At 45.8% G+C, this 10395-nt stretch overlaps 1 protein-coding gene across 2 annotated transcripts; it reads right to left on the minus strand.

Annotated features, from left to right (window-relative positions):
* Positions 1–732: 732 nt before the first annotated feature.
* PIMREG (PICALM interacting mitotic regulator) lies at positions 733–8799 on the minus strand. 2 transcript variants are annotated; one of them, XM_059829277.1, is made up of 5 exons: positions 8782–8799; positions 6933–7252; positions 5768–6099; positions 2422–2468; positions 1033–1070 (listed from the first exon to the last, which is right to left on the minus strand). In XM_059829277.1, the coding sequence occupies exons 2-4, from the start codon at positions 7221–7223 to the stop codon at positions 2438–2440; spliced, it is 654 nt and encodes a 217-aa protein (XP_059685260.1). In that variant the 5' UTR covers positions 7224–7252; positions 8782–8799; the 3' UTR covers positions 1033–1070; positions 2422–2437. The 2 variants fall into 2 exon arrangements, with proteins under 2 accessions (XP_059685259.1, XP_059685260.1); XM_059829276.1 differs by lacking the exon at positions 2422–2468 and having other exon boundaries at positions 733–1070.
* Positions 8800–10395: the final 1596 nt, after the last annotated feature.

Genomic DNA, 10395 nt, shown 5'->3' on the forward strand with positions numbered 1-10395 from the left:
TTGGAAGACTAAACTTCGTTAAACTGAATCACCTACCAAAAAAGGCCTGTCATATGTTACCTTTTTAAAAAAGGTAATTAGAAGCAAAATACAGGTATCAAATGCTTAGTATGCTTCATCAAATAAGATTATCTGCACTGTGATGTTAGCTAATAACAGTAGTTGTAAGAGGTTACATTAATTTTAGTTATACACAGAAATTAGTTACTACAAGACAGACATTGTAGTACAAAAGCAATGTTTAACTCAACTGCCAAGATACTATTTAAAGCAGCAGTAAGAAATGACATAAAGTTGCTCTGATTTGTCTGGAACCCAACTACTTAATATAAGATTAGTTAGGCTAATCTAATAGCAATCCTTCAGGCCATGAATTAAGAGTCCTAATGTGGCTCCTCTCTTGTGACATGAGCAAATCCACAGAAACCTGTTGCCTTGGAATGGCAGTTGTGGTCAGAACTCAAGCAAGCCACTACTGTTTCTTTAACTTCCAGTTAAACATGATGCTTAACTTCTGGTTTGTTCATATACAGAAAAAAATTGTTAGGTTTTCAAAATAATGGGCCAGTACTTTATGCAAAGTACTCATACTAAAACTCATGGCAATTGGATACCAGTCTAAATACTACTATTACCTATGGTCACCCTTCGTAAATCTGTGGCCCTTGCTCTGGCCATTCCTACTGGTCAGTTCAAAGTACTTACTGCCTTATGAAAGTCACATTCAAGATGGTCCCTCATCTCAGCAGGAGATAATACACTGTGGTGCAATTTTGATTCTCTTGTTCATATGAAAAGAGAAAGCAAGGGAAGGGAAGTCATGAGCTGCTTTATCAAGAAAGATTATAAAATGTTCAATGTATAGAGCACACCCTTTCAAGTGCTACGCAGAGCTCTCCTTTGTATATACTCATAAACTAACAATAGTTACAGCCATCTCTGTTTAGGTGCCAAGTGCTTGATGGACCTTCTTTGCTCGCCTTCTGATAGCTTGAGAAAGTTTCCGAGATCGATGTGCAGACTGTAAGTTTTGTGCCATTAGATAGTAGTAGTTTGATATTGTGTGTCGCCTGCAGAAGAACAAGATGACTGCCATTAGCAGCATGAAGTCAGTAAGAGTAATTAACTGGTTGTCACACAAACTGCTGGAAAACTGTTAGATGGGAGCAAGGAAGAGGTCTGGGATCTGTACACTTTCACTGTATAACAGTTCTAAACACTAGCAAGAAAACATTTTTGTTACCTTCAGTGAGCATAAATGGCAGTACACAAATTAAGTACTGCAATACTTTAACTAGCAAAGGAGCATTTCTTGTGGTATAATCTAATTCATTAAAGTGAAAAACATCAGAACAATACATGGAGCTGGCAACTATAAACAGTTTGAGACCAAGGTTGGTTTCATCATGGAAAAGATGAAAAGGGAGCTGTAACACTAAAACTCATGGCAATTGGATACCAGAACAGAAAGTCATATTCAAGACTGTAAGGGCATCTCCAAAAAAGTTTATTTCACAATTACTCCAGTAGGCAACCTACAAACCAGCCAGTGATGGAGCACATTGTATGCATCTACACATGCAGGAGAACTGGACCAAATTGCTTAGCAGAAACAGTATGCATCACTGTTTAAAGCTTCAGTCAAGCATTTGAAACTGCTCTCATTTTTCCTGAAATATTACAGCAATCAACTTTTTACCCCTATTGTGGTTGCTAAAATAGGACATAGTATTCAGGATATAACTTTCCCTTTAACAAAAGGAATACTTCCAAAATAATGGGTGAAGATATTTATTAATGTCACAGTACAGATCTCAGTGAAGGTAATAGAGGCATTTACCTGGTAATGGTTCAATGAATTGACACTAGAAGTGATATTTAGAAACTTACAGCAAAGAATTCCTGTTCCCATCCATTTCTGTACAATTGCTGTGTTTAAAAATGCCAGCAATACAGGTATCAACCGCTGTTACTGCGATAGCATAGTCTTAACTGCTAAGACAATGCTACGGATGGAAGAGAAGGGCTGTAAAATTAGACAGCTCAGGATAATAGTTTGTTCTGTCATGCTTTGTGATCTTCGTTAGTAACCAGTGAGAACTGAGGTCAAGTGACAAAGACATTAGTACCAGTAGTTTTCTGGTCTGGGATGGGAAAAGCTGCTGTTTACATACAAGCCCAACTTACGGTTCATTGCAAACCCACAAGATTTCACTAATCCACAGTGTAGAGGTGAGGTTTTACAACTGCACAATGATCTGCTGTAACAGAGACAGCCAGTGATTATGAGGCAAGAACCCTGTGGTTCTGCATAATACTTTAAAGCAGCATGAGTTAATGAACCTTTCTCTCTCCAAACAGCAGGTTTTCTCCCCACAGATGCATGCAGGTATAGACAAGGTAAGCGAACAACTACTTTACCTGGTTGATACTATCTTCAGTTACGAATGAGAGAAACTGTCATATCACTAACAGATGGGAAAATATTAGGAGTGAGATTTAGTGAACTTTCAGTGGATATGATCATTAACTTAATACAGGATTTAACCTATAGTTATCTAGAAATGCTCCCATTGGTAAATTTTTTAAAAATTTTTGGAATTACATAGGATTTTAAGCCCTTACCGCTTTGCAGATAAAAGTTCTTAATGCTAAGCCCTCTCTAGAGGATTTTAGGTGCTTGACATTTAATTATGGAATGCTTGACATCAAGTGTTCTAAGGGAGGAAGAGGTTTAGGGAATTGCCCTGTGACAAGACTTCTGATCTTTAGTTTTTACTGTCTTAACATGTCTAATTCAGAATGACATAACCTTTACAAACACAGCAGCCTACCACCTCATGGATTAACCAAGGTGTTGTATAAAAGGTTTCTGCATCCTTTAGATTTTTGAGTTATGGGTACCATGGATTATTTGTTAACAATGCTACCTAATAAAAGGATTTTCTTGTAAATGTGCAGGCACCAATGACAGTGTCAGTGCAATGGGATTCCTCCCCTCCATCCCCAGCCTGGATCGGTACCTCTTTTTTACAACTTTTACAGACAGAGGCAGGGAGGTCTGTTCCCACACAAGGTCAAAGGTTGGTTCTTGCTGGGAAAAAATCTGACTTCCATAGCAAGAAGCCTGAAGACAAGGACAGCATTTGACAGGTTTTAGAAGCTGCAAGTCCAGCTGCAGATTTAATCTGCACAGGTATCTTGAAAAAAGAAAGGCCCTGGATGCAGCTTCACAAGGCCTGGATGCAGCTTCACAAGGCCTGGATGCAGCTTCACAAGGCCTGGATGCAGCTTCACAAGGCCTGGATGCAGCTTCACAAGGCCTGGATGCAGCTTCACAAGGCCTGGATGCAGCTTCACAAGGCCTGGATGCAGCTTCACAAGGCCTGGATGCAGCTTCACAAGGCCTGGATGCAGCTTCACAAGGCCTGGATGCAGCTTCACAAGGCCTGGATGCAGCTTCACAAGGCCTGGATGCAGCTTCACAAGGCCTGGATGCAGCTTCACAAGGCCTGGATGCAGCTTCACAAGGCCTGGATGCAGCTTCACAAGGCCTGGATGCAGCTTCACAAGGCCTGGATGCAGCTTCACAAGGCCTGGATGCAGCTTCACAAGGCCTGGATGCAGCTTCACAAGGCCTGGATGCAGCTTCACAAGGCCTGGATGCAGCTTCACAAGGCCTGGATGCAGCTTCACAAGGCCTGGATGCAGCTTCACAAGGCCTGGATGCAGCTTCACAAGGCCTGGATGCAGCTTCACAAGGCCTGGATGCAGCTTCACAAGGCCTGGATGCAGCTTCACAAGGCCTGGATGCAGCTTCACAAGGCCTGGATGCAGCTTCACAAGGCCTGGATGCAGCTTCACAAGGCCTGGATGCAGCTTCACAAGGCCTGGATGCAGCTTCACAAGGCCTGGATGCAGCTTCACAAGGCCTGGATGCAGCTTCACAAGGCCTGGATGCAGCTTCACAAGGCCTGGATGCAGCTTCACAAGGCCTGGATGCAGCTTCACAAGGCCTGGATGCAGCTTCACAAGGCCTGGATGCAGCTTCACAAGGCCTGGATGCAGCTTCACAAGGCCTGGATGCAGCTTCACAAGGCCTGGATGCAGCTTCACAAGGCCTGGATGCAGCTTCACAAGGCCTGGATGCAGCTTCACAAGGCCTGGATGCAGCTTCACAAGGCCTGGATGCAGCTTCACAAGGCCTGGATGCAGCTTCACAAGGCCTGGATGCAGCTTCACAAGGCCTGGATGCAGCTTCACAAGGCCTGGATGCAGCTTCACAAGGCCTGGATGCAGCTTCACAAGGCCTGGATGCAGCTTCACAAGGCCTGGATGCAGCTTCACAAGGCCTGGATGCAGCTTCACAAGGCCTGGATGCAGCTTCACAAGGCCTGGATGCAGCTTCACAAGGCCTGGATGCAGCTTCACAAGGCCTGGATGCAGCTTCACAAGGCCTGGATGCAGCTTCACAAGGCCTGGATGCAGCTTCACAAGGCCTGGATGCAGCTTCACAAGGCCTGGATGCAGCTTCACAAGGCCTGGATGCAGCTTCACAAGGCCTGGATGCAGCTTCACAAGGCCTGGATGCAGCTTCACAAGGCCTGGATGCAGCTTCACAAGGCCTGGATGCAGCTTCACAAGGCCTGGATGCAGCTTCACAAGGCCTGGATGCAGCTTCACAAGGCCTGGATGCAGCTTCACAAGGCCTGGATGCAGCTTCACAAGGCCTGGATGCAGCTTCACAAGGCCTGGATGCAGCTTCACAAGGCCTGGATGCAGCTTCACAAGGCCTGGATGCAGCTTCACAAGGCCTGGATGCAGCTTCACAAGGCCTGGATGCAGCTTCACAAGGCCTGGATGCAGCTTCACAAGGCCTGGATGCAGCTTCACAAGGCCTGGATGCAGCTTCACAAGGCCTGGATGCAGCTTCACAAGGCCTGGATGCAGCTTCACAAGGCCTGGATGCAGCTTCACAAGGCCTGGATGCAGCTTCACAAGGCCTGGATGCAGCTTCACAAGGCCTGGATGCAGCTTCACAAGGCCTGGATGCAGCTTCACAAGGCCTGGATGCAGCTTCACAAGGCCTGGATGCAGCTTCACAAGGCCTGGATGCAGCTTCACAAGGCCTGGATGCAGCTTCACAAGGCCTGGATGCAGCTTCACAAGGCCTGGATGCAGCTTCACGCTTTGACATTTTTCATGTGACTTTGACCAAAACAAAAACCTATGTGTGCATTATGTATTATGAAATTAGGTATTTCCCTCACTCACAACCCTTTATCAAATTTGTGTTAAATCTTTGAAACAAGAATCTCTCTACTCTCTATAAAGAGCTCAGCATAAGCAGAGCTATTCTGGGTATCTTTGTAATACAAATAGCAACTTTGGAAAAGTGAGAGCTAAGTAGGAGTGAGATGCACTGAGAGCATTTTTCTTTACCAGAAAGGCATCAGCAAAGAACTCAAGTATGTCTCTAGTGTCAGATGGGGACTGGTGCTAAGAAACATGGTGTAAACTTACCCAGTAGGAGTGATTTTTAAAAAGCTTGTCACAGCACAAAATTAAGCTTCATGTTTCAGCTTTATACAGTGCTCAGTCCCTGTCTATACAGGGACTTGTAATTACTTTCTTAACTATGTGAACAGCACACCTTTTCAGGGGAATAGGATAGCAACCTTCATATCTTGCCTTTCACCTTACAAGATACTCTAATTACAGTAATTAAAAAAAAAAGGAATAAGGTTTACAAAAGAATGTGGCTTACATCTTTCTGTTGGCAGGAGTAGGTGATGAATAAGGACTCTTCAGTGCTGCTGCTCTTCTTGATCTCCGAAAAGAAACAGCATCTTTACCAAGCCGGGATGAGAAATCCCTCCATTCTCTACGTTCTGACACCCTTGTTGGCCCAAGCAAGGGTCTTTTGCTGGATCTTGGGGTGTCTTTGGAACTGGCTGCTGGAGTAACACTCTTACGGCAAGGGGTTCGAGGTGTAGTACTTCTTTTCTTGGTAGAACTGGTTACACAGCTTCTGCTGATGGATTCAACTGGGTGGGTCACCATCGAGTGTACTGGGCTTTGGCAAGACTTCTGTATTTTCTGAAAGAAGCATTAGACAGATATGTTATGCTAAATGAACTCAATTAGCCTAGAGTTTGGAACCAGAAAGACAAGGAACATTTCAGCTGAATCCCTAGCTTTCGTTCTCATATCAGGTTTAGACTAGCATGAATGCTTCTCAACCCTCTGTACCTATTTGCGTTGGAGGAATCGTTTGCTCCCCCAATCCTTGGAACTTGTCAAGGACTTCAGCAGGCATTGGAACTGAGCTCCTGCTGCTCTTATGCAGGAAAGAGCCAGGCTCTCTAACATGTAATTGATGCAGTTAAAATCAGAAGTCTCCACCAAAGGGAAGTGCAAGCTCGAGTTTGCTACCCTGCTACCATCTAGCGGTTTTTGTCAGTCCAAATTTACATTGACTATAATGAAGAACATGCTAATAAATAGTATGGGTACAGGAAAAAAAAATAATAATCCAAAGCATTACACATCTCAGAAACAATTCTTTGCAAGCAATGGTAGTCTCTACCCACCTTCCTCCTTGTGAAGGCTGCTCTGCTATACATGATGAAATACAGTAGGGGAAATGCATTTATTTAGTAATAAAATAAAATTTTTGATGAAACTACATCTCATATTTCTTCTTTTTACCATCCTCCCTGTTCTGCTAAATCCATAATTTGCCTACCTATACTTTAGCAAGGATATTACAGATTTTACTAGTTAGTAGCTCTGAGACAACCATTATGGTGCGCAGGTGCATGGGACAGACTCCCTGGAATACAGCATTCTGTACAGAGTCCAGAAGTCTTAGTACTGACGTTGAAGCAAAAACTAAATTCTATCCACACTCCACTGCAAAGGCAAAGTACCTGGGACACTGCTCCGAAAGCATTTTTTGCTGTTCTTTTAATACTCTGAAGAGTTTGGCACTTCTGTCTTGCTCCCAGACTTTCCCAAGTTGGGGTCTTATGAAAATTCATCTCTACTTGCTTTAATGGTACTCGCTTCCTTAGAGACATGCGGATGGTATTGAGAGAACTCAAAGAAGCCCTTCTCTTGAATTTGTCGGGTACAGGGCTCTCATTCTCATCGAAGTCAGCTAGGAGCTGGTGTTTCCGCCAGGCCATTGTTGCCTTGACATTTTGGAGCAGAGATACCATCTTGTTCTGGTTCTTAGTCAACCTTATTTCTGAAACAATCAGAATGAGAGCAAGAATTAGACAGAGCAAGGTACAGAGCAGTATGAAAAAGGAAAAATGGAAATTGTTATACAGCATATTCAGTTACGTTTGGCTGAAACAACAAAATCAGAGCTGAGCAGACTTTTACTTGGAGGCTTGAGCTAGCATTGATTTCTACAGCTATTTAGATCTGTGCGTGTCCATGAAGAAGTCTTATACTGCATTTCCAGCACTGGACATCAGACCTGGTAAGCTGTGAGACTCAAGCTTGTGAGGCAGAATGCTCTATAACTGCAAGTTTCATGTTGGTATCTCAGACTAAGGTCTCATATCCCAAATTTTTGCCTTCATTAATCAAAACAGCCTTCCACTGCCAGACAAGTTTACACAGCTGCTATTGTCTCCTGCCTGAGTTGCTAGCTGAAGGCTCACAACTAAGTCACAGTTGCAATTGTGGATATGCAAGTCCTGAAATGGGCAGGATTGTTACTGGCAGAAGACATTGCTGGAAAGGGGTAAAATGCCTATTTTCTATATGATCTATGACAATTTAAACATATATATATATATAGTTTTAAATTCTTCATTTTCACTAGCTATCAAGCTAGATACTGCTAGTTAACTACTTCTAAAAAGCAATTGAAATGCAAATGTATTTTAGCAACCTGAATTGAGAATGAATTAATTTTACCAATACTTCATTGCAGATTACTGTTAAAAAAAAAAGCTGGGTGGTCTCTACCATCATTATACCTCGTATTAGGAAAGCCTATTGATATTTCTTACCATCTCTGATCTCCTAAAATGTCCCCATCTCTTGCAAGTGTCCTTATTTGTGTCAGAAAGCAGTAAGGCTTATTGAAATCTTTTAATCCTGAAGGTGTTTGGGATATTAACACCTTTAATGCATTCCTGCATGTGGCAACAAGGAAAGGCTAGTAATCAGACAACCAGTCAGTTCTCTTACTGGCTCACAGCTTATCCAGCTTTCTTTTGATGAACTGCTAACTACTGGTGATTAATTTATGCTAGAAAATATTACTTAGGTGAAACGCCCAAAAGGGAGTAGCTACTGTCTCAGGGTTACATTTATCTGCTATCAAACTGGCATTACACAATACAACGTGGTGCTCCAGTTCATCTGGAACCCACGACAAGACTACGGGCAGCTTCTACGGCCGGCATTTTACACACGCCTGCCGAGGTAACGAGGCTGTGCCCCCGGAGCTCATCCAAGCTGTTTACGCTGCTCGGGCAGGACTTCACTCCCGTAGCTGGCACTCCCTGTGTTCGCTACTGACAGTCGCGGCCAGAACCGCCCACACAGCTGCGGCCTGGCTAACAGAACCGGTTATGCGTCGCGGGAGCTGACACGGCGGCACAGGGCAAGCCCGGCCGACACCACTATTTCGCCCGCCAGGGACGGTTGAAACAACAAGTACGAAAGGCGACACCAAGGCCGGAGGAGACCGGCTCAGGCCTCTCACACGACCAGGAAACGCGGGGCGCGACGGCAGCTGCTCGGGGCTGTACTCACAGTGACAGACGAGACCGGGACCGACCCGCCGCCACCCCACAGGAACCACGTCGCGCCTCCGCCGCCGCGTTTGAACGGCGCACCGCCCACTCCGGCTCCCCGGATTGGCGCCGCTGCCGCGGCCCGCACCCATTGGCTGCGCCCCTCTCGCACACGCCGTGGCCGTTACGTGGTCAGCGCATGCGCGTCAGTGGTGGCTGCTCCGCCGCGGTAGCAGGCGCCGGGGTTCCTGGAGGCGGGCGCCGGGCCTGCTGCCCCGGCGGGCGGGGTGGCGAGGGGGGGAGTAAAGCGGAGGACGAGGCTCGGGGAGGTGTTGGTGGCGGCTGTATGTCCCGATAAGTCACCGGTGCCCTCCCGCCCCGCAGCACAGCTGCAGGTGCTGTAGAGACGCTGATAGCGGCTGTGCCCGAGCACAGCAGCAGTTCCCGCCCCCCCCCCTCCCCCCCTCCCCCCCCCCCCCCCCCCTCCTCCCCCCCCTCCCCTCGCGCCCCGCGGTTTTAGTGCCTTTGCGGCCCTGTGGCCTAGAGGTCCATGTCAGTAGGAATAGCAAAAGGTTTCAGAGGCTGGGTTGCCCACTTGGGTATCCAAGCCAGGGCTCCTGTGGCATCTGGTAATTAATTACGAGCCAAAGTCTTAGACTTGTGCAGCTCTTGCTGGAGGAGGCAGCGTAACTGCAGTGTTGTACTGGAAACCATCTGGGATGTCCTCTGTAGCAAATCGGGCAGCAAAGAAAGGCCAAGTGCAGAGAATGTCGTTTGTTTTGGGGTTGGGATTTGTTTTGTTCTATTTTTTTCTTTTAATCCTACTGTAGAGGAAAACAAGATAATGCAAAGCATTTATCTTTAAAACACCTCTACCTGAAAAATTGCCCTGGAAAGAGCTGTAGCAGCTTCTGTTTTTTTCCAAAGGTTTGGTTTGCTTTCCCCCCACCAAGTTAAACTCAGAGCTGACAGCTAGAGACACCTCCATAGCTAAGACTTGGCTTAGAGCCATGGGGAAGCCAACCCAGTAACACTGCAGGATACCTCGAGTCCCACTATTGGCTTATAAACATACTTTCTGTAAGTTCCTAAGAGCTATGGTTTTAAGAGTTCCACGTGATGGTGTTTGTACCCCATTGTATTCACACACGATAACATGGACAAGTATAGCTCAATAAATACCCCTTATTAATAGACATGTTTCTATGTATTACAGCCCTATATGCTGTTCTGCTTTCCTCTGCCCATTGGCTTTATGGCTTCCAGATAGTCGCAGATATGTTATGCCTCTTCCCCCCGCCCTGCCCCCCACATCTCCATAGGGAAAGTTTTAGGCTCTTCCCACTAGCAAACTGCAGCTTGAGCCACCGTATTTTAAGACGTGACTCAGATCTCTGTCTGGACAGGCAAAATGGGGTCATTCATCTAAAGACCTCCTAAATGACTGACAGAGCTGCGAAACAAAGAGCTCTTGTGGGGGATGGAGGTACTAAATACAAGAGGTGGACTCAGGTGGTAATCAGATCCACATGCTCAGTTTCTAACAGTTATCGTCTTGAGAGCTGGGGCTTTGGATTGGCATTTGGGATGGGAAGAGGGGGAGGGGGAATCGCTAAGAATAGACATGGTGCTA

This window comes from Gavia stellata, chromosome 25 (assembly GCF_030936135.1).
Source record: "Gavia stellata isolate bGavSte3 chromosome 25, bGavSte3.hap2, whole genome shotgun sequence".
In the NCBI taxonomy this organism is placed as follows: Eukaryota; Metazoa; Chordata; class Aves; order Gaviiformes; family Gaviidae; genus Gavia; species Gavia stellata.

Coding starts and splice junctions, on each gene's coding strand:
- PIMREG (XM_059829276.1), bottom strand. CDS start 7,223: ATGGTATCTCTGCTCCAAAATGTCAAGGCAACAATGGCCTGGCGGAAA. Junction 6,100..6,932: donor CTTTCGGAGCAGTGTCCCAG/GTACTTTGCCTT, acceptor TGCTTCTTTCAG/AAAATACAGAAGTCTTGCCA. Junction 1,071..5,767: donor ACTCCTGCCAACAGAAAGAT/GTAAGCCACATT, acceptor GTTCTTCTGCAG/GCGACACACAATATCAAACT.